This window comes from Molossus molossus, unplaced genomic scaffold (assembly GCF_014108415.1).
Source record: "Molossus molossus isolate mMolMol1 unplaced genomic scaffold, mMolMol1.p scaffold_m16_p_20, whole genome shotgun sequence".
In the NCBI taxonomy this organism is placed as follows: Eukaryota; Metazoa; Chordata; class Mammalia; order Chiroptera; family Molossidae; genus Molossus; species Molossus molossus.
Window position 1 is genome coordinate 42,928,524 of NW_023425356.1, and position 23,584 is coordinate 42,952,107.

Sequence of the window (23,584 nt, forward strand, 5' to 3'; positions counted from 1 at the left end):
CTGTGGACTGGCCCCTCCGGTCTCCTTAAAGAGAAGCCTAGAAGAGTGATGCTCTGGTACATTATAGGGGAGGGATGCTAAGGGGACAGAAATGGGTAAACTCGTTAAAATCCACAGGGACGATGTAACCCAATCAGTTGTAGAGTGTATGTGGGGGTTGTTCGGGGGTCAGATTGGGGTGAATGGTTCCACTTGCTTTCTTCCATTTTCCAGGGCAAATGGCTTCAGCTGCTGCCCAGAAACAGCCAGGGTCATCAAAGCCTCTGAGAGTAGCTTTGAAAATGTGTCAGCCAATCGCTGGGCAGCACCAGCCTCCGGCAGAGGGGACTGCCCCTCCCCCCTCCCCCTCCCCCGGCTGGAGCGGAGACTTGGGAAGTGGCAGATGGAGGCCTTCCCCTCCGCTGGCTAGGGGCACGTTGTCAGGCACTCAGGACTCGGCGGCTGAGACCAAGCAGACTCTTCTTGCATTTCTGCCCTTGACCCAAAGCCCGGGAAGGGAAGGAGCCGTATAAGCCCCAAAGCAGTCTCCCCTGTGGCGTGTGGGGCCGGACCTTACCCAGGGCAGGCCCCGCTGAGGGTTTGCTCCCCTATTCCGTTTGCTCTGAGTCCTCTCCTGGGTCACTGACCAAGCGCTGAGCCGCAAGGGCACGTTCGTTCCAGTCCCGAGGGATCCCTTTCTGTAGATCCCAGACCTTTTGGCTCCTGGAATAGAGACATCCGTCCTGCCAGGAAGGCCCCAAGCGGCAGAAAGCCACTCGGGGACTTTCCCTGCACCCCCAGTGCTATCCCCAGGGTTCTGCGAATCCCCTCGGATTCCCACAGCGCCTGCAGCCCTGAAGGTGGCGAAGCTGACTTTGGGGAGCCACCGCGCAGGGAGAGGGCCTCCCACAGGGATCTGGACGGGAATCTCTCAGGACAGCCGTGGCACTTGGCTCTTCTGTTTTGTAAAATATTTCCATTTCCCCCGAGGCAAACGCCTATCCCCAGAGGCCGAGAGCTGGGAACATTCTCAGGCCGGCTTTTCCTGTCCTCACTGCACCCAGGCCTGGGTCTCCAAGCTTGGCTGTCGGTGGTGGTGGTCTGCAGAGGTTCATCTCCTCCCTCCACCCCATCGCCCGCCACACACACTGAAAGCTCCTCCTTTATTTCTAAATACAGAGCCTTGCTGAGTAACACCCGTTCGCCATAGCATCCCTTCCCATATCCTTAACCCCTGGTGGAATGAATCAGTGACCGAGAGCGTCTCTGTCGTGATGTGAAAGCCCTCCGGCCCTGACGTGGAGGAGCACAGATGGATGGATAAACAATGGGGGGGGGGGGGCTGCTTTTAAGATGAAAAAAATGAATCAAAATGTGGAGAGTATAACTCCTTCCTGTCTTCTGCCTTAACATTTTCAGGATCATAAAAAACATAAACAAATCCAGTCTATTCTCTTATCCTTTGAGATGACATGGAGGGACCTGGAGAGTATTATCCTAAGCAAAACAAGCCAAGCAGAGAAAGACAAATATCACATGATCTCACTTATTTGTGGAATATAATGAACATAACAGTCTGAAGAACAGGGTAGACCCCGAGACATGGAAGTAGGGTACAGACTGATAACCCTCAGAAGAGGGGGAGGGGGAGGGAAGAGATAAACCACAGAATTTACATGCATGTATGCACGCATAACCGATAGACATGGACAACAAAGCCGGGATGGGGTGGGGGAGATGGGGAGGAGGGTGTTAATGGGGAAAAAAGGAGAAACATCTGTAACAAAAATAAATTAATAAAAACAAATAAACAAACAAAAAACCCACTCTATTCATCAAAATAAGTACTTTGTGCCTCTCCGGGTTCTCTTTTTTACAGACACACACTAAGTCTCTGAGTACTTAGACGTTCTGGATCTATGGAGTTCCACATTCATTACAGAGACATGTGCACACCAGTTCTAATCCCTCTTGTTCTCATTTCTGCAGCAAATCCTGTGCTTCTGAAGTAAGGATTATTTCAGAGTTAAACTAAATAATGTTAAGCGTCTGACTCCAGCTGGGATGACTCTGCCCTTTTCTCATTCAAGACTGGTAGAATTTTGAACACTGAAGACGGAGTTTGCTCAGGAACAAATTCACCCTCACCCAAACAATGATCCTGATTCTCCCCACCCCTCAGAAAGTGGGAAAAACGTATACACATGGCTTTACTTTTAGGGGGAAAACAGTCATGTACCAGGGAGGGATGTAGGTTTCTTCCAGGACTTTATGGAATTATTTTTGAGCTTTTCAAAGAGAAGGGATTATTTTTCTCTCAAGGAAACTCCAAGTAGAAGTTAAAAATAAATACATAAATAAATAGCTTTGTTGAGCATTTCCATGTGGCAGACATTAATGTAAGTGTACAAGTACCAACTCATGTATTTTACAAATATGAAAACTAAGGCACAGCAAGGTTAAGTCACTTGCCTAAAGTCACACAGCTTTTAATGGTGGAGCTGGGATTCAAACCAGCAATTCTGGTTCCAGATACTGTCCTTTAATGCCTATGATGGATGCAATGAAACAAAAAACAAAGAAACAAATGACCACATGATGCTAGGTCCTCATTCATACCATTTCAACTCAACCAGCTTGTAGATTTTGCATGACTTTAGCCTTCTTCCTTCTCTGTGATTTTATACTTTTCTCCATTCTATTGTCCAGAGGCTAGTAGGAGAAGGGGACTCGAATCCGTCCACTTAAAAAAAAAAATTAATCCTCACCCAAGGATATGTTTTAGAGAGAGGAAGGGAGAGCGAAAGAAACATTGATGTGAGAGACAAGCATCTATCAGTTGCCTCTAGTACGCGACCAGATTGGGGATCAAAACTGCAACCAACCTTTGGTGTACAGGACGATGCTCCAACCAACTCAGCCACCTGGCCAGGGCTAAATCTGTTCACTTTCAATGACCATCATCCATTCTAGTAAATGTCAAGTGAGGAAAACAATTTTTTATGCCATCCTTTCCAGCATTACCTCTAATTCCCTGAATTAGAGCCATTAACACCATAAAGATTTTGGAACCTCCACCAGTTCCCATGACCTTATTTTTCTCTACTTCAGTTTGAATCATTTTAATGAACATTCAGTTGGCATTTTGACAATGAAGAGTGGTGGCCCACTACGACATTTTCTCAGTTGTAAGAATTCATCAATGGCAAGATTATGTTAAAAACAGCTTTATTTTTTGAGGGGCATTGAAGGAGGGGGCAGTCACCTTACCACATTATAGGTACATATTGATTGGAAGACATCTTGGCTACAGAAATGTTACAATGGAAAAAAAATGTGTTTTAGAATCGCTCTCTTTCCACAAAGAACCAGCCTTGTTAAGGTAGCATTCCGTAAGGGTTCACCTTACGTGGTCTGCCCTCTCTGGGCAGCAGAATTTTGATTACAGTTGTCAGCTGGAGTTCAGCCTGGTTCGGATATCTATTTTTAACAATAGCTGAAGGCTTGATTTTTTTTTCCAAGACAAGAGAAGGATTACTTAAGAATAAAAGAAATGACTTGTGGAAGAGATCTGAGCTCTTCTTGTTAGGAAGGGGCTGGCTTCAGGTGTTGCCCCCTAATGGGTTGAAAATTGAGTGGAGATTCTTACCTAAGGCAGAAGGGTTGAAAAAGTCAGAAAACTGAGGCAGATTGGAGACTACCAGGGCAAGGATGGAGATTCAGACTCTAGAAATAAATGTAGATCTAAGGCTTTAGAATAAAACAGACTAGGTTTGGAGCAACAGCAGTCGAAGAACAAGAGGGGCTTAGAGGGTCACTGTTGAGAAAGGCTTTGGGATGTCCATGAGTTACCTTCACAAATAGCTGGTGGATTCTTAAATTGGATGAGTTTTGACAGATGGACAGAGGCAGAGCAGGGAGAATGAAAACTAAAGAAACCCAAATTGTTTCATTTATGGGAGTATCTCTAGCAATGGTGTCATTAGCACAATGCCTGGCCCAAAGGAGGCGCAAATACATACAGTTGATTAAATTCATAAATTGTCTCATCCACCCTTTCAACAAATTGTATATTGAGCAGTATTCACGGGTGTAGATGCTCTTAAGTGGGTAGATGTAGGTGCACAGTTTTGTGGAATTCCATATCTACCAGACACAGAAAAGTATACAAACCATCTACTCAACGTTTATCTTAAGCATGTACATATGTACATCAAACTGGGTGTGTTCTGCTACCTCTCTCCGACCTCTTGTTTCTAAGCACTGTGTGTGGACTAGGTCACGTCTCTTTTGTTCAGGCAGGAACTCTCTCATTCTTTCTTTGCTTCTGCATTTATTGTTTATTGACCACTTCAGTCCGAAGTTCGGATTCTGCCACCTTCATCTCAGTCATCACCCTTACTGACTTCTCCGAAGTGTTTGACTCTTCCTTCCCAAACGCTCATCTTCCCTGGCTTCTGTGGCATCTCACTCCTCTGGTCTTTCTACTCTCATCACACTCTGATCCTCTTCCTCGACTCCTCCTTTAAATATAGTCGCTTCTCAAGGTTCTGCCCTCATCCCCTCTTGCTGTCCTTGAGAATCTCATTTACTCTTATCATCTCTTATCCTTAGGTAAAGGGCTTCCAGCTTTCTACCTCTTTGCTAAGATCTCCTGCTAGATGGTCATCTTCTCTTCGGAGCGCAATCAATCCCAAATCAAGCACACTACTGTCTTTCTTTTACCTGCCCTGCTCTACCTCCTAGGTCTCCTAGCCTTAAAAACCAGTCTTCAAAGATGAGGTTAGAGAGTCATTCTCAACTTCTCATCCTTCCCGGCTCTGAACTCTCCCCACCCCACACATACACATCAAACCAAGTCCTGCTGACTCGACCTTCCCAAATCTTTGTACCTTGCTCTTTCTTTTCAAGTGTGTTGCTTTACTTTGGCTCTCATTCTCTCTCACCTAGGGACTTACAATGACCTTGATGGGCTTCACTTTCTTCCAATACCTTTCCACTCGGTATCTTCTCAAAACACAGATCTGGTGATCAAAATGATTTGACCAAGCCTCCTTTATTTAAAGTTTTTCACCATGTTGCCCCAGTGTACCCCTTAAATTATCTCCTCCATTCTGTCCTCTTAGGACACTTGGCTTTCTGCTCCAGTCTCCTTAGAAAGAGCACTTCTAGACTCTGCGCCTTGGCTGAGGCTGTTCCTCAGCCTTGAATTCTCCTTTCCTGTAAATGCCACCTGTCAGCACCCACAGGTATCCTTCAACATGCAGGTCCGCTGGAGCCTCCTCTGAAAGGGCGTCTCTGATTCCTCAGGTGGGCCGAGTCTCTGCTCTCCCCTGCGTTTTTACGGTCTCCTTTGAGTCCTCAGCTCCCTCTCCATGCATTAGAGTCACTTGTGTGTTTCTCCTCTTCTGGATCCCCTGAGACAGGACAAGGATGTCTGGGTCATCTTTATCTCCTGCAGCACGCAGTGGGCTGCGATGATTGTTTGCTGAATTGACCTGATTTTGTTGAACCGGTCCAGGGTTTTATGTAGCAGGGACATGTGATTGTGAACGTCTACAGAGACCGGATCCTAAGCATAGCAGCCATTCCCCGAGGGGTCAGCCGGGTCAGCCTCGTCAAGACCTCAGGAGATAGGCCTGCAGGAAGAGAACCAGCTAGGGGTGGGGAAGGACAATTCCCTAGAAGTCGGTGGCAGTCCTGTTCTCCGTCCCTCTGCATCCTGTCCCCTCCCAAGGAGGCGCTATTTGAGATCCCTTGTCCCCGTCATTACTGCGCTTGCCGCGTGTTTCCCAGCGGTGGCTTCCTTTGGCCTTTTCCAGCTCCCACTGTTTGTTTAGTTCTCTGCCAGCCTCTTTCTCTGGCTGTGCTCGTGAACAGAGCCAAAGACTGTCCTCTGTGGGGCCTGTGCAGTGAACCCGCCGCACGTGGGTGGAAGGTCCAGGAGACTCTAGAATCCCAAACGGAGGGTTCCCCTCAGGCTCAGAAGCTGCTCCAGGCATGGGCCCAAGTTCCAGACCATGCAAATGGAACTTTACCGACAGAAGCATCACATGACACAGTCTCTCCATCCCCTTCTGGGACTCCCCTCTTCCTCCCTCAACTCCCCTGATCACAGGTTGGGCAGAAGGCAGAGGGGGCTCTCAGGCAGCGTAGTGACACATCACTCAACATTGTATGCCTTACACGCTTTCATGCCTGATTTTGTTCTCCTGTTTGAGAAAGTTGGAGCTGTGCTTGGCCTAAGTTACCTGCCCCTTCCAAATTCCTGAGCCAGAGTGGCCTTGCCTGTTGGCGGGGCAGAGAGGCAGCCCTGAGGGCAGGCCAGGAGGATGGGGAGGAGAGGCAGCCCTGAGGGCAGGCCAGGAGGATGGGGAGGAGAGGCAGCCCTGAGGGCAGGCCAGGAGGATGGGGAGGAGAGGCAGCCCTGAGGGCAGGCCAGGAGGATGGGGAGGAGAGGCAGCCCTGAGGGCAGGCCAGGAGGATGGGGAGGAGAGGCAGCCCTGAGGGCAGGCCAGGAGGATGGGGAGGAGAGGCAGCCCTGAGGGCAGGCCAGGAGGCTGGGGAGGAGAGGCAGCCCTGAGGCAGCCAGGAGGATGGGGAGGAGAGGCAGCCCTGAGGGCAGGCCAGGAGGATGGGGAGGAGAGGCAGCCCTGAGGGCAGGCCAGGAGGATGGGGCGGAGAGGCAGCCCTGAGGGCAGGCCAGGAGGATGGGGAGGAGATGGCAGCCCTGAGGGCAGGCCAGGAGGATGGGGGAGGAGAGGCAGCCCTGAGGGCAGGCCAGGAGGCCGGGGAGGAGAGGCAGCCCTGAGGGCAGGCCAGGAGGATGGGGAGGAGAGGCAGCCCTGAGGGCAGGCCAGGAGGATGGGGAGGAGAGGCAGCCCTGAGGGCAGGCCAGGAGGATGGGGAGGAGAGGCAGCCCTGAGGGCAGGCCAGGAGGATGGGGAGGAGAGGCAGCCCTGAAGGCAGGCCAGGAGGATGGGGAGGGGAGGCAGCCCTGACGGCAGGCCAGGAGGATGGGGAGGAGAGGCAGCCCTGAAGGCAGGCCAGGAGGATGGGGAGGAGAGGCAGCCCTGAAGGCAGGCCAGGAGGATGGGGAGGAGAGGCAGCCCTGAAGGCAGGCCAGGAGGATGGGGAGGAGAGGCAGCCCTGAGGGCAGGCCAGGAGGATGGGGAGGAGAGGCAGCCTGAGGGCAGGCCAGGAGGATGGGGAGGAGAGGCAGCCCTGAGGCAGGCCCGGAGATGGGGAGGAGAGGCAGCCCTGAAGGGAGGGAGGAGATGCAGCCCTGAGGCAGGCCAGGAGGATGGGGAGGAGAGGCAGCCCTGAGGCAGGCCAGGAGGATGGGGAGGAGAGGCAGCCCTGAGGGCAGGCCAGGAGGATGGGGAGGAGAGGCAGCCTGAGGCAGGCCAGGAGGATGGGAGGAGAGGCAGCCCTGAGGGCAGGCCAGGAGGATGGGGAGGAGAGGCAGCCCTGAGGGCAGGCCAGGAGGATGGGGAGGAGAGGCAGCCCTGACGGCAGGCCAGGAGGATGGGGAGGAGAGGCAGCCCTGAGGGCAGGCCAGGAGGATGGGGAGGAGAGGCAGCCCTGAGGGCAGGCCAGGAGGATGGGGAGGAGAGGCAGCCTGAGGGCAGGCCAGGAGGATGGGAGGAGAGGCAGCCCTGAGGGCAGGCCAGGAGGATGGGGAGGAGAGGCAGCCAGGAGGATGGGGAGGAGAGGCAGCCCTGAAGGCAGGCCAGGAGGATGGGGAGGAGAGGCAGCCCTGAGGGCAGGCCAGGAGGATGGGGAGGGGAGGCAGCCCTGAGGGCAGGCCAGGAGGATGGGGAGGAGAGGCAGCCCTGAGGGCAGGCCAGGAGGATGCGGCTTTGCTCCTTCCCTGCACCACCTCGCCCAGCAGAGGCTTCCAACCGGGGCTGCGTTTGAGCCAAACGGGTCGTCCTCGCTCCCTGATGCCCGTTCCCTGCTTCCCCTCCTCCCCACCGTGCAACCCAGGGAATCTCCCCCCCCCCACCCCGCCCCACCGCCACCCCCTGCCACCCCTCTGCACTCTGCCTCCCTTGAATTCTCCAGAGTGGCTGTCTCCGCGTCCCCTTGGCGGCAGCTGCCAACGAGGGAGCTGTCAGCGGAGAGCCACACAGGCAGTGCCATCCTGCTGGAGCCCGGGGTCCTCCCCCGACTCTGCCAGGCAGTGCGAATCATCTGTCACCGTGCCCCCTCCCCTCCCTCCGCCTCCCCACCCCCCTCCCCTGCTGCTCACTCTTTCCCTGCTCAGGAGATCCACAGCCTGAGAAGAGCCGGCGAGCGGTGGGCTGAAGCCACTCTGCTAGGGGTGCCAGGTGACTGGCCTCCCCTCACAGCCTCTCCCTGCCAGAGGTGACTGACTGGCACTCAGGGCTGCACCGAGCCATGCCCCGCTGGGGCCCACGCCAGCCACACCTTCCCAGCTGCACTGCCCACCGCCAGACAGGTAAGAGGGGCAGCTCCCTCCAGCAGGGCCAGAGAGGGCTGACCTGGCCATCCCGAGCCATGAGTCCTGCGGGGAGGTGCAGACACCTGGCAGAAGAGGCCCTGTCCTTCTGCCATGACCCTTGTTTATCCTCTGACCGAGCTCCTCAGAGCGGAGAAGCCCATTGCCTTTGCCAGGAGCAGGGGTGCAGGAATGCGCCCGTTCTTCCCTGTTATGGGGGCTGAGCTGCCAGGGTCCATTTTATTCTCCCTCCTCTGTGATCCCAACTCCCCAGGTGCCCGAACCTGCTTTCTAGCCCAAAGGGATGCTGTTTCTTCCCTCAGGGGGTTCTGAAAATATCGGCACTGGCTATGTGGACTATGACTCTGTCTTTTTTAGTTTCATCCGTGTCCTTTTCTGCTGTTAAGTGGGTCGCCTGCACGGCAGTTTGACCTCGCATCTGTTTGGTTTCCCGTCCTCGTGCAGGTCCCCGGCGTCGCTGGTGACTAAACTGGCGACCCATTCCGATGCACAAGGACTCACCACCACGATGAGCTGGAGGGAGGTTAAAGTATTGGATGCCACCAGTTTCCTTCTTTCACCTTTATTGAGGTGTAAGTGACAAAGAAAATTGTAATATGTTTAAAGTGTGTGACCTGATGGTTAAATATATGTAGGCATTGCGAAGGGACTCCCACCATCAAATTAATTAACGCATCCATTGGCAGGTCACCAATTCTTTACAAAAAATGTTTTCCCCCAATTTGTATGATTACATACAAGGCTGATATAACATCATAGTTAACATTTTGCTCCCATTCTGGATTAATTTCTTAGACATATTTTTAGAACTAGACTTGCCGGGGACCAGGATCTTTTTAAATGGATACAACTGACATGTAACATTATGTTAGTTTCAAGTGTACAACAGAATGATGTGATAGATTGCAAAATGGTCACCACAGTAAGTCTAGTTAGCATCCATCACCAAACATAGCTAGAAACCTTTGGGGGGAGGGGCAAGGTCACCAATTTCTAAGCAGTGAGTTGAGGGCACAGTTGCGGCCCACAGTTGAGTCCCTGGCATCAGCCAAATTGGTTTTTCCCCGAGGTGTCTAGGTAGAGACTTCTGGGGGTGCAGGGGAGATGGGCAGCTTTTATCTTTCTGTGTTTGAACCACTTAATATCATCCATTGTGTTTTACCATGTGCTGAAAACCTGGCTGTGGGGTCCTCGTAGCTTCTGATCTTGGGATGCTTTCGATCTCGGGAAATGAGAAAGAACTTGGATTATTTGTTTCTACAGAATTGGAAAACTTCAGGGTTTCCTGGGAAGACGGAGGAGGTGCTGGGAAGTGGAGGGGTGACGTAACTGTTACCGTGAGATCAGACGCATGCTTGGGAAAAGTTCAAAGCGTTCGACACGCAGCATGGCGCTGGGCTGCTGTGGCTGCTGTCAGGACTTGGGGAATGATGGCTCCATGAGTGTTCAGGCGACCTGGCAAGCGCGTTTTCGTTAACTGTTTGCGGTCTGCTCCATGGCTAGAGCAGGTGTCCTGGAAGAAGGCTGCTGGGCGGGGGAGTGGGGATTCGAGAGTCTAGTGTGGTCGGTAGCCCACCACGGCCAGGCGAGCTTAAGCCGCTCCTGGTGCCGGGACCTGTTGGCATTAAAAAGAAAAGAAAGGAAAATGGTTCCACACAGTGCCTCACACATAAAGGAATCTGAAAACTTCATCACAGTTCTGGCCCGTTGAATAAAATCTGCTCATGAAACCAAGGTCTTTCTCCCGTGGGTGAGTGCCCTTGGACCTGGAGAAGCGTGTTCCTTAGCCTCAATGCCATGTCGCAGGTGCCAGGGACTCCCGGGGGACTGGTGAGAGTGTGGATGGCTGGCTGAGCAAAACCCATCGTCTTCCCATTAATAAACCCTCCAAACGTGGGTCTCAGTGATGAGTCAGCAGCAGCAAATGGAAACACTGAGATGCTGTCTAGTGTGGAAAAAGCCCCGCTGGTCCTGGGTTCCAGTCTCTGGAGGGCCATTAACTGAATAATCCTGGGCCCTCCACTCAGGACTTCTGAACAACTTTGGTTGTGTCATCTGTAAAATGGGCACACTGCAAGTGCCCAGCTCGCCTCCAGAGGTTTCTGGGCGGGTCGGTGAAAAGGAATGATGATAGCTCCCTGTTATCCGGATGCGCCGGGCAGCATCGCTAGAAACTCGTCCTCCATTGCGCTGCTCAATGCTCCCAGCTTCCCAGAACCAACTGAGGCCCAGAGAGGCTAAAATACCTGATCAAGCTCAGCTCGAGAAATGTAAAAGTTGCCCTGGCCAGTTTGGCTCAGCGGTTAGAGCGTCAGCCTGCGGTCCGGAGAGACCTGGGTTCGGTTCCCGCTAAGGGCACGTACTTCGGTTGCAGTTTGTCCACGGCCCTGGTTGGTCGTGCGGTGGCAGCCACTCGATGTGTCCCTTTCACATCGATGTTTCTCTCTCTCTCTCTCCCTTCCTCTCTCTCCCTCCCACTCTATCTGTACAAAAAATGGAAAAATATCCTCGGGTGAGGATAAAAAAAAAAAAGAAATGTAAAAGTTGTGACTGTGCTATACAAATGTCGGTTTTGCTGCGTATAGTGACTTCAGGGCTTAGAACTTTTGTTCTGTTCGATCACAGACTCTCTGTTTAGTGCCTTCTCATATCTTTTTTGTCCAAACACCTCCATCTCCAGAGACGCAAACAACGCCCCTTGCTTCCCCCTCTATGCTTTGGGGATTAGGACCTTTTTCACTGTCCGAGAAGCATCAGCATTCTCATCAGGACCTTTATGACTTTGCTCTGTGTGGGATTTCCAGAAAGCTTTTGGATTTTGCAATGAAAGTTTCTAGAAAGAAGAGGGTCTCCGAAAAGATGAAAGTGGCTTAAGGTAGATTCCTACCAGGGCTTTGTCTCTCAAGGAAAAGTGTCAGAATGTGCTCAGCACCGTTGTGCATCAGAGTGCGCCCACACAGCCCTGTCCCTCCTCCCGCCCCCACTGCAGGCATTGATGTGCACAGCATAGCACAGGAGCGAGGCCTCTCCTTTCCTGGGGGGCCGCGTGATGGTAGGAGCAGCGCCCCGTGGGAGAGCTGTCGCCTGGCCAGGTCTTCACGCCACCGTTTCCTGGCGCTGTTGCTGCAGCCGGGCCCATCCCTGGGTCTGATAGCCGGGGAGCTTGCTCTTCGCACGACTCTAGGTGGCTGGCTAGAATGGAGCAGGGAGGGAGGACATGAAAGCCACTGGCTGAAGTCATTAAAAATGGAGGATTAGAAAGAGCTTATTTTATATTCAGAGGAGGGAGAGAAAGCCGAAGCTGCTTTCTGCCCACAGCTGTAGACCCTGATGGCAAATGATAAAGCTTTTGTTACCGCCCACAAAGGGGGGACACTGGGAGCCAGCGCCCTGGCACGGTGAGCTAGGAGGAGAGAGCCCCACTTCCACTGGCTAGCGCTGCGCTTACGTCTGAGCCCAGGGCTTTGGACACGACGTCCCCTGCTTCTCCACCTCTGACCCGCCGCCCCTTCCTCTTCCGCCTCTCGCCCCACCCGCATTTGGGTGGGGCCTCTGCCTCCTGTGACTCTGATACTATCACTGTGACTTCATGTTTTTATAAGGCTGAATAATTTATAACCCATGTTGGCTCATATATCTCAATGAATTTTTACAGTAATTAAGAAGTTGGCACGGCCTTAGTAATTATGATTTCAGAGCTAGGAAAGCAAGGTCTTAAACCAAGACGACCCAGCCATAAGGGACAGAGTTGGAGCTTGAACCCTTGTCACCTGACCGTGGCGCCTGTGCTGTTTCTACAGCTCCACACCGCCTCTTCTGGTCAGCGCCCTGCTCCGGACACGGCCTCTCCTACCAGCTGCCTGGTTCAGTTACACTCAACAAACATAGTCACACTTGCGGCTTAAACAGGTGATTATGGCTGCAGGATGGAGTTGAATTTAAGGAGACAGGCTGGATCACACTGACTAAAGACCACAAAGGTATGAACCAGGGACCCAGTGACAGTGAAAAAGGAGAGGAGAAGATACATGTGAAAACCATGAAGGACACTTAATAGGATTTGGTAATTGGTTGACTATGGGAGATGAGAGAAAAGAAGTCATCTGTAATTACTTTCCTATTTCTTGTGACTTGAGTTACTCAGTGGATGGGGGTGCCCCAGAAACTGGGACTAGGAATTCTAGAGGAAGCCAAGATTTGTGTGTGTGTGTGTGTGTGTGTGAAGGGGGGTGAATAAAATGGGTCCAGGAAAGAAGATGATGTGAGGTAGTCATTTCTTAGATAGATGGCATTTTGTTGCACCTGTGGGATTTCTGCGGGGCGTCTTCAGCCACCCGTGGGCTATGAGAATCTGTATGATTGGGAGAGGTGCCAGAATTAGAGGAAAATATTTAGAAGTGGTCCGTATACTCAGTGTAGTTAGGACTATGGGCAAGAATAAGATTACCCAAGGAGCATTTAAGGAGAGAAGAGCAAGAAACCACAGTTAGGGTCCGGAGAACACCATCATTTATGGGGTTGGGCAGAGGAGGAGGAGCCAGCAAAGGAAATTGAGGGGGAGGGCAATCAGGACCATGTGAGGCCAAGACAGTCAAGGGAACAGAAATGCCAGAAGCGAATGGTCACCGTAGAAATGCAGCAGAGAGATCCGTGAGGACAAGAACCATTGGGCCATTGGACCTCACGCTATGCAGGTCACTGTGTCAGGGGTGTGGGAGGGATGGAAGCCAAATTGTGAAGGACTGAGGAGGAGATAGGAAGAGGGAATCAGAGGTTCCTTCAGGCAACTTGGCTGACAAAGGAGGATGCCCAAGGGAATTTTTTAAATGAAATTTCTCTTTATTTGTAAGTATCGAATAACATGGGAGAAGAGAATGAATACAGAGGCAGGAGTTGAAAAGGCAGAGGAGGTGGGAGAGCATGGATCCAAGGCCACAGGAGGAAGGGATGACCTTGAGCAGACACATCTGAGCAGAAAGGAAGGATGTGAATGAATGTGGCTGGGCTTGTAGGGGAAAACATGGGGAAAGAGGTTGAGGTATTTCATGCCCGAGGCCTCGGCTATCTTGATGAACCAGATTAGGCTAAGGGTGTGGGGAGGATTCTGTGTGTCGCACGAGCCCTGTCTTTCTCTACACTCTGGCTTCCTGCCCATCGGCTGCCCATCGGCTGCCTTCACAGAAGCCAGCTGGCCACTGGGTCGCTACTTTGTAAAAACGGAGTTCACTGCTTAAGGCTGAGGTTGCAATAGGGAAGAAGAGGGTCACGCGGGTAAGCGAACAGGTCATCATTTGTCTTCACAGGGTTGCCTATGGCCCTGGATTCCGGGCGTGTGGACCGGCAGCTCCTCCCTGGGAAGAAAGGATGTCGCTGGATTCCGCCCAGGAGCTCTGCTCTGCATCCTGGCTGTGCCTTGATGAAATGTGACCTTGGGGAAAGCCTTTGAAGTTTCCTTTCTGCAAATGATAGCTAAGAGTCAGACCCACGCTGACACTCTAGAATTTTGGCATCTGCTCCCTTGGAGTCAAATAATACGTGACACCATTTGATTTTAGGAGATCTAAGGAACAGAGGCAGTTTAGACACTAACACCTCCTAAATTTAATTTAAAAAGTCCTTCTAAACACAGTCAGAAGAAGTATAAAGATAGTGAATAAAGGAAAGAAGCTAGAAAGGAGAAAAGGTGGCATCGTGCCCTGGACGATTTGGCTCAGCGGTTAGAGCGTCGGCCTGTGGTCCAGAGAGACCCGGGTTCGGTTCCCGCTAAGGGCGCGTACCTCGGTTGCAGTTAGTCCCCGGCCCTGGTTGGTTGTGCGGGTGGCAGCCACTCGATGTGTCCCTTTCACGTTGATGTTTCTCTTTCTCTCTCTCTCCCGCTCTATCTGAACAAAAAATGGAAAAATGTCCTCGGGTGAGGATAAAAAAAAAAAAGGTGGCATCGTGGTCAGGAGACCAGTGCAGGCTCAGGGGGAACAAAAGAAAATGAAAAGGGTAATAGGACTATTCAACCCTCCTCCTCCAAGAAACCCCCAAATCCTTACAAATGTGCTTCACACAGCTTCGTACCACCTCAGTGAGCAGGTAATAAAGCCGAATCTTGAAATAGTAACATTCTACTTACTTAGTGCCTTTTCCCCAACCAGCTTATCAAAATAGCTGAGCAGACACCCTCCGAGTAATCCTCCTGGTACAGTAGGGAAGTAGGAACTCCGGGTCCCATTTTACGGATGATGAAACAGTCAGTAAGGCTAAGAATAGCGGCTCACTACCCAGTCATTTGCCGTTCGTCAAGCGCTGTGCTAACACCTGTTTACATGATCTCATTGAATCCTCATTACAAGCCAAAGACATCGGCGCTGTGATACTCGTTTTGCTCATGATGCAAATGAGCTCAGAGAGGGAGAGAGAGTAACTTGCTCACATTTACAGTTCTGGAAACTCAGGACTCCCCAACCCACAACCCACTGTCCATTTTTTTCTGGTCAGTCTACTCTCCGCTAAATCAGTCATCTTTTTTTTCTGTTCTTTCTTTTCTTGCTCACTGGCAAAATTCTATTTACAGAGAAGCTCAGAGCATCACCAAATGTAACAATAGTGTACCGTGTACTAGAATTTGCAAAGCATTTTTCTTCCCATACCCTTTCTTATTTTTTTCTTATAACCACTTGAAAAACAGACAGGGCAGGGGTGTGAATTCATGTTTTACAAAGGAGGAAATGGAAATTCAAAGCTCTTGGTCATGTTAGTTAGTGATCACATAGCTAGGGTAGTCAGGGTCACAGAGCTAGTTAATGGCAAAGTTAGGCCCAGAGGCCCTTTCTTTTTCATATATATATATATTTTTTAAAGAGACAGGAAGGGAGAGAAAGCTAGAAACATCGATGTGAGAGAGAAACATCGACAAGCTGCCTCCTGCACGCCCCCCACTGGGGATCCAGCCTGCAACCCGGGCATGTGCCCTGACCAGGAATCGAACCAGGACTTCTCAGTCCGTGGGATGACACTCACTCCACTGAGCCACACTGGCTGGGCCTTTCTTCTGATCCCAGATGCTCCTTGGGTTCTCTTTGCAAACCTGATGGGCCCACGCCTTTGGTTGCTGCCTTCTTTCCATGCCCCTCTGATGTTCCTGGGAGAAATCGAGCAGGCTTATTACAAATTATATATCTGGATGCTTGAACTGATGAACAGGAAATGAGGCTGTTAATACTCAGAGGAGTGAAATTGAGATGGCATTTTTTTTTTTTTTGTAGAATTTTGGGCCAAGTGGCCTCTTTCTGTCCTTCCCTTCCCTGTGTCCTTCCAGTCTCCATGGAAACCCCCAAATCAATGTGACATATGTTGATTCATGTTTCTACTGTTACTAGGAAGCTACAAAGGGGAAATTGCTTTGAAAAGATTTGCGGGAGCTTTAGCATACTGACCAGAATTCAAGTCTAATATCCGAATGACTGTTTTATTAAAAGCTTTTACTATCCTAGGTGGTATGTTGATTAAACAAACACATTGGCAATAAACCTCCTCCTCCACTATCATGGCTTCTAAAAATATTCTATTGCAGACTTTAATTCCCTTTATCTTCCATTTAATGACATTTGTTGTGGCCCGTGAGCTGATGCCAGGTGCTCCTTTTGCTCTTGATCAATTCCACCCTGGCCTGACTGGGCTGTTGGGACAACAGTTTGCAGATGCCCTGGAGTGTCATGAGCGCTAGGCTGACTCCAGTCCTGACCTGGAGACGGCGGAAGTCTGACGCGTTCCTGCCATAAGGAACCCTTGGTCATTTTTCATGAAGGCACAACTGAATTCAGCCGACGTGTATTAAGTCCCCGCTCTGTACGAGGCAATGGGAATTGATAGGCAAGGAGCAGTCCTAGACTCTGTCTCTGTGCAGCGCGTAGTCATTTGGGAGGATCAGGAAACGTAAGTCACGAGGACGGACTTCAGACCGTGATGCGGGCTGTCAGAGAATCACAGCGGCGCCGTGGTGTCGGGATGGAGAGGTTCCTTCTGATTAAGTTCAAAAACTTCCAAAGGAGACTTTTTAGCTCAGAGGCACTGGTTTCGAGGGGGAGCAGGGAGGGATGAGGCAGATCCAGGGTGGGAACAGTCTGGGCAGAGGGAGCAGCCAAGGAATCAGACATGTGCGTCAATGTATGTGCGTGTGTGTGTGTGTGTGTGTGTGTGTGTGCACACGCGCACATGTAGGCACAATGACATGTAAGATGGGATAGGTAAATGCGCCCATGTGATTGGACTGTCAGGACAAGGAGCTGCAATAGAGCCCTTCAAGATCATGCGGATGGCCCGCCTCGTGGTATCTGTTCAGTGGGTGACTCTGGTGGTCTCCCAGGTGCCAGAAGGCTCGTGGGGGATGGGGGCCAATGAACTGGTCAGGAACATCAATTATTTGAGAGGCGGGGAAGGCCACCCACTGTGCTGAGTGCCGAATAACCTCCGACAGTGTCAATGGATGAGAGGGGCTGAAGTTGAGAAATAATTCATAAATGCAAAGACAAGGTCTCAAAACCAATTCAGCAAGGGGACGTGGAGGAAAAGAAGCCAAAAATATCTGTAGTTGTCCACCTGAGGGGCTGGGATGGAGCGATGTCATGGACACACAGAGGGAGCCCAGCAGGGACGGAGCTAGGAGGGAAAGTGGTCATGGAAGAGGCAGTGGCTCTGCGGGGGCTGAGAGGGGCGGGCTGTGTAGCCAACCTCTGGAACTGGGTCTGGAGCTCAGAGAGGCCGGATGGAACTCGGACCGTGCAGAGCAGCACCTGCCAGGCGTGGTGCCCGGGAGCAGGTGTACCCCGGGAAGGGCAGGGGGAGCCAGGCAGCCTGAGAAGCCAGAGCACGGCTGGAATGACTGTTTTCCTGGGGGAAACCAGGAAGAACTCCGAAGCTCTGGGTACCTGTGTCCGGTCTCCAAGCCCGAGGATGCAGAGTCCAAGTGAGAGCCCTTCTCATTAGTGCTCCCGCCTGCTTGCCTTGGCTGCCTGCCTCCCTCAGGAAAGGAGACCGTGCCAGAGCGCTTACCCCTCGTTCAGCTTAATTTCCCCCTGGAATTCTCTGTGCACCTGTCTCTGTAGGAAGGAAGATTAAGTGAGAGTCTCCCCTGAGAAGGGGCCCGTACTTGGCTTGTACTTCACAAACTAGGGTGCTGTGTGGTTACTCTTTGGTGTTTAGGAGTTTTTTGTTAAAAAAAAAAATAATGAGAGAGCCTGGTCGATGTGGCTCAGTGGTTGAGCGTCAACCCATGCACCATAGGTCACCAGTTCGATTCCTGGTCAGGACACATGCCCAGGTTGTGGGCCCGATCCCCAGTGGGGGGCATGCGGGAGGCGGCCAATCGATGGTCTCTCTCATCGATGTTTCTGTCTCTCTTTCCCTCTTCCTTCCTCTCTCTAAAAAAATCAATAAAGGAAAAAATATTTTAAAAAAAGAGAGAGTGAGTTTGGATTAGTTTTAGTTTTCTCTTTTTACTCCCGGCTGATGCAAGTCCACACACTCCTGAACTTCTGCTCTTTATATTCTTGTTCTCTTTTAAAATCTTATTAATTAACTTTATTAATTATGATGTCTTTCATTAAACATTTGGGTTGGCTTAGCGACTTCCTATGACTATACTATTGCGCTAAAGGCTGACGGAAGCTTCTGGCGCCTGGCTAAGGCTGGTCAGCCTTTACGTGAAGCTTGGGCCCCTTTGCGGCTCCACCTGGGCAGCCTGAGCCTGAAGGACGCCTTTGTCCCACCAGGTTGGCGCTGGTGTAAAAGTCCCATGATGTCACTACCTTTGTGCTGAAGTGAGGGGCAGAGCAGAGGCCGGAAGCACAGTTTGGTATTGGACACCAGCTCTGCCACTTACAAATGGCTTCTCTCTCTTTCCATCTGCAAGGTGGGACTGATCAAGATGTCGTTGGCCTTGTAAGTTTGCTGTGAGGGTTAAATAAAACAACGCAAGTGCAATGTTGGGCACAGTGACCGGCACATATGAAGTGCTCATTAAACATTGGCTACGTGGGTGGGATCCAGGGACGAGGCCACTTTTGTTATAAACTTATCTCGGATTAGGGAAGAGCTGATCAATGGGCTTTTAATCACCAGTTCATCTGTGTACCAGGAACATGTCCAAAAGTGAAGGGATTCTCTTTATGTTTAAATTTCTAAACCCCAGCTAGCATCAGGGTTCAAGGCAGGGGTGATGAGAGATGGAAAACATTTCTTTTGCATCTCGCTTTATAACGCTAAGTTCCCTTTACCTAACAGAGGGGCACTGTGGACATTTTCAGAGACAATGAGTCACTGCGGAGGCAGCAGCAGAATTTTTATTTCATTCCATCAGATCACTGTGAGAAGACAGGTTATGCCCCGACAGATCTGCCGGGACAGACTGGGTCCCAGCATGACCGGGTAGAAAAAGCTCTGCTGTGAGAGTCACGGAAAACCGGTTCAGGTCCTTGAGCTGCTCTTAGGTGTTGTGTCACTTTGAAGAAGGCAGGCCACCTGTCTACCCTCAGTTCTCTCCTCTGTAACATCAGGATAATAACACTCTCTCTGACTATGGCATGGGTGGTTAATACATGAAAGTGCTTTCTCCATGAGAAAAGGTTAGACGAATGGAATGGATTATCTTTATTAAAAGGCCATTGCTTTCCACAGAGATTTGTCTGTTTCTAGCAAATGCTGCCTTCTGGGTTTCAGAACCGTTTGTAGCAAAAGGCTGGGTGCATTTGGAGCTAGTTCCTGAGTGGGAGCAGGAGACCCAGCTCTAGACTCCTAGAGCGGAATAAGGAGAAGCTAAGCTTTATCCCAACAGTGGCTGGCAAACATTAGCATGCCTCAGAATCACCTGGAAGGCTGGGCCCCATCCCCAGAGTTTCTGCTTCTGTAGGTGTGGGGGTGGGGCCTGAGAATTTGCATCTCTAACGCACACCCCCAGGTGATGCTGACGCTGCTGGTCCAGGGACCACACTCAGAGAACTACTGCAGGAGGGCAGACAAGAAGAGGGAGTCCCCTTTCTGAACTGAATAGGCAGTGTGAAGATCCATGTGGGTAAGGAGGTTTGGAAGAAAAAAGGTAGAAGACAGAAAAATGGGAATACCGTGCAGATTGGGCAGAACAAAGGGGAAAGTCTCACTCCATAACAAACGCAAGTAGGGGGAAGTTGCTAGGTGATGGATGAGGGAGAGAGGTGAATTTCCACTGTAGGAAAAATCAGGTGAGAGGCAGGAGCACAGAGTTGGAAATATACATGTTTGGGGAGGTGGAAATTTCTCATTAAGAAGTGAGGAGTGGGGTGGTGGGTGCTGGGAGTGGAGAAATGCCTCTGTGGGGTAAGGGGACAGCTGAGATGTAGCAGAGGGGGGATAATTAATTTCAGGGCTGGGTGGTTTGGCTCGGTACTGCAGCACAATGGAAAATGGGAAAAAGGGGGTGGAATTTAGATGTGTGACCTGCCCCGTAGCTTTCCTGCTCTCTGCATTTATCACATCACATCACACCCAGCAAGACAGCCCCCTCCTCCTGGCTCATTAGGAGATTTAATTCGGCTTGGCTCCTGCTGTCAGCAGCTGTCTGGGGCAAGATCTCTATGCTCCCCGCTCCCTGAGCAGCAACCAGCCTTCAGCCAGCAGTGGCGCTCATTAGAAGAGGACCCCCCTGGACACTTGATTTCATTGGTGGCAGGAAAGAGTTAATGCCTATGGCTTCGCTGCCCCTGCACAGCCTCTGGGTGCAGGGGGAGGCAGCTCTGGGCTGTGGGACTTCTCCCTGAGCTGCAGCCAAAGGAGCAGGGAAGCAGCCTGGTGAAGCTGAGGAGTGTCAGGCGAGCTCTGCTCAGGGGCACCTCCAGCATCCTACCAAGGAGGATGGGCGTGCAGACTGTGCCCCGGAGCTGAGCCGCTGCCCGCTGGGTGTAGGCTGCTTCAGTATTTACTGGATGTGACAAACAGGGAGAAGAGATTTCAGCGGGGCTGTTTGCTGCCCGGCTCAAGTGGTGGCAAGTGTATTGTGCATGCATGCATGTGTAGATGTGTGTGCGTGCCCGCGTGTGCCTGCACACATGCCCTTCACCTGCCAAGGATTTGACTGCTAAAAGAAAGATCTGCTCTTTCCCCAGAGCTCCTTAACCTGCAGCCCCTCTGACCATCGCGTTGGCAAAGACCTGCAGGCCATGAGGACTGGTCAAAGACGGTGAGTATTGCTTTTGCTTTTTTCCGCTCCGGGTGCCTGTGTGGGTTGATTGCATTATCCATGTTTAATTAACCTGCCTCTCCATATTGATTGCTGTCTCCCCTCTGAGGCTCCTTGTCCCTCTTCCCCTCGTTATAAATCTTTCTCTTTGCTTTTAACCGTTTTTCTTTTCATTGGACAGCCTCTGTTCCCATTATGACCCATCCTGTAGAGTACCTGCAACTTGATGTCCACCTAGGAGGGCACATGAACTGTGGGTGGAATCACACCCTTGGTTTTCCTGGGCTCTGGGTAACCCCAAACTCTGTCTCACAAAAGTCAAGGGCCAAATGTGTTAAGAGCCCTAAGGCGCTGGGGTGAATGAGGACACGGGGGTCAGAGAACCCTGCAGATCCTTATTTAATGGGCCTCATGGCTGAGCTGATCAAAGGGGCATTGGAGGGTCCAAGGGCACTGGTGGGCAGCGCTGGGTTAAGTAGCTTCAGCAAGCCAGTGTGGGCCAGCAGTGGAGTGGGAAGGGTGACGAGGCAGGGACAGGACAGGAGGCTTGAGACACTTGCCCCAAACGACCTTGCCTGCTGTGTATGTGGGTGGTAGTCCCTGGTTCTGCTCGGCTCCAGGGTCCGGAAGGCGCCTGGGCTGGGCTTCCCCCTCCTCTGAGACTATATCCTGCAAGCCAGAGAACATGAGGCTTAGACGCCCCAAACAGCGATCTCTAGAGACCCTACAGCTCCAAAGGCTCGATCTCCCGACTTCTGAGCAGGTGTGCGCATGGGTAGGACCGAGATTAGGAAAACGCCTCCCTGTCAGGGGACCAGCCCATGTCAGTGTCCTGGGGATGAGCCTTGTGCAAAGTCTAACTAATTTTTTTTTTTTAAGATTTAACAAAGCAATCTTGTTATTTTATTAATTATGATATTATTAGAAAAGGTATTTTTAAAAGTGTCAAATGTTCCAGGTAGTATCAAAAGAATTTAAATGGATCATCTATCTAAATTAGGTTTCTTTTCAAACGGATTCTATGTTTGGTGTCTGGGTTCCCCAGGGGATCCCTTTATGGCTAGAATGCTGTCTTCACATATTTCGTCCTATCTGTTCTCTTCTGTGGGGACAAAGGGTCTGAGGCCCTGAGACCCGGACCCTCAGTAGAGCACGGTTATCAGTCAATCAGCCCTCAACCTGCTTCCCTTAGCCTGAGATTCCTGCTTCCGGTCAGGAATGGGCCAGTCCCCCGGCTGAGGAAGGGCCCGCAGCTTCCACAGGGGTGGGACAGAGCGACTGTGTCCTCATTTCTTTAGTCTGTGTCTGGGATCCCTGGCAAGGAGCAGCCTGTGTGGTGACGGCCTGACAGGCATCCCTTGGGGTTACCCAAACCCCCTCCAGTCCACGCCCTCCCGAGGCTCCCACACTGTCACTTCTGCACGGTTCCACCCTGGGAGGGGGGCGAGACTCAGAAGGGCAGCCAATCAGGTGCTTCTGGAACAAGTGCTGCCCCCCTTGGCTGGCTGGTCACTTGGGCCCCACTCAAGGAACACAGAGAGAACAGTCGTTTCTGGCTGGCCAGGCCCAGGTCTCCCTCCCCGGGGCACGTGGCCCACTTCACTGTAGACACCGGTCGTTGGGGAGATAGAAACTCCTAACAGGCAACAGTGTGAGCCCACCCAACAACTTAATCTCATCCATCCCTGGTTGGTCGCCCTGGCTCGGCCAAGCAGCAGTTTGTGGGGTACGGGGTATGAGTGAGGAGGCATACAGTTGGCAGAAAGCCATCAGAAAGGATTTGTAGCAGAGTCTGATAAGAGAGGGTGGCCCCCTCTTACAGTGGATTCTTTGATTGTAGGTGAGAGGACGTGAAAGGGTAAACCCCTGTGCCCGCAGTCCTATCTCCCGCCCCGGCGTCCCTGCACACCGGCCAGAGGGTTAGTCGTAAGCGGGTGCCCGTATGGCCGCCTTACTGATGCCACGCAGGTAACTGATGCCAACCTGTCCTTTTGCCCTTGCCCCTCTGCTCTTCCTCCGCCTTCCCACTGCCCCGCTGTCTGAGCCTTCCGGGGTGGGCCACTTGCATCCATCCCCCAAGCTTCCTGTGTGGACTGTGCCGTCCTTCCCCGGGTGCTCCTTGCAAAGTTATGGCCTTGCAAGCAGGATTTGCCTTAACACCCAGCCTTCCCGTGCCCAGCGGGACTTCATGTGCATGAGCTTGTATGAACCATCAGGGGACTTCTATGAGTTACTGGGACAGGGAAGAAAGAGGAAGGCTAGCCTAGATTGTTTTTTAAACTTCACCCAAGGACATGCTTAGAGAGAGGAAGGGAGAAGAGGGAGAAGGAGCAGAAAAGGAGAAGGAGAGGGAGAGAGTAAAGGAGGGAGAGAGAGAGAGAGAGAACGAACATTGACTGATTGCCCTCCACACATGCCCCGACCAGGGATCGAACCTAAGACCCAGGTATGTGCCATCACAGGGAATCGAACCGGCAACCTTTTGGTGTACAGGTCAACACTCAGCCAACTGAGCCACTCTGGCTGGGCAAAAAAAAAAAAAAAAAAAAAAAAAAAAAAATATATATATATATATATATATATATATATATATATATATATTTTTAAGTAACTTTAATCTTTGACTCTTCTTCTGCTCCCATTATTTCAGACCTAACTAAAGGGTCAGAACTGAAGTCTCAGCTGGACAAGATGGAAAATCAAAACCATTTTGTTGCAGAGCAGAGTTTGTGGAAGACACTAGCAAACTCTTGGGTAGAATCTTGGTTGTCCTGGTAACAAGCAGCACTCTTTACTCTGGCCCCTGCTAAACCCGTTAGATGGCTTGTGTGGCTCTGCCGTGGCTCTGCCGGTTGGGGGAAATGCTCTTGCTTGCTTTTAGGGGCGTGGCCGGGGTGACCGCAGCCTGTGATCCGCAGGAGTGA

General features: G+C 51.4%; 1 protein-coding gene across 1 annotated transcript in view; it reads left to right on the top strand.

The window, feature by feature from the left end:
* Positions 1-8,934: 8,934 nt before the first annotated feature.
* RGS8 (regulator of G protein signaling 8) overlaps positions 8,935-23,584 on the top strand; it is a 36,047-nt gene continuing 21,397 nt past the window's right edge. Inside the window, exons 1-3 of the mRNA XM_036272924.1 lie at positions 8,935-9,036; positions 20,587-20,660; positions 22,501-22,628. Of these exons, the coding sequence (XP_036128817.1) occupies positions 22,603-22,628 (26 nt within the window). The 5' untranslated portion in view covers positions 8,935-9,036; positions 20,587-20,660; positions 22,501-22,602. The remainder of the gene's footprint in view (positions 9,037-20,586; positions 20,661-22,500; positions 22,629-23,584) is intronic.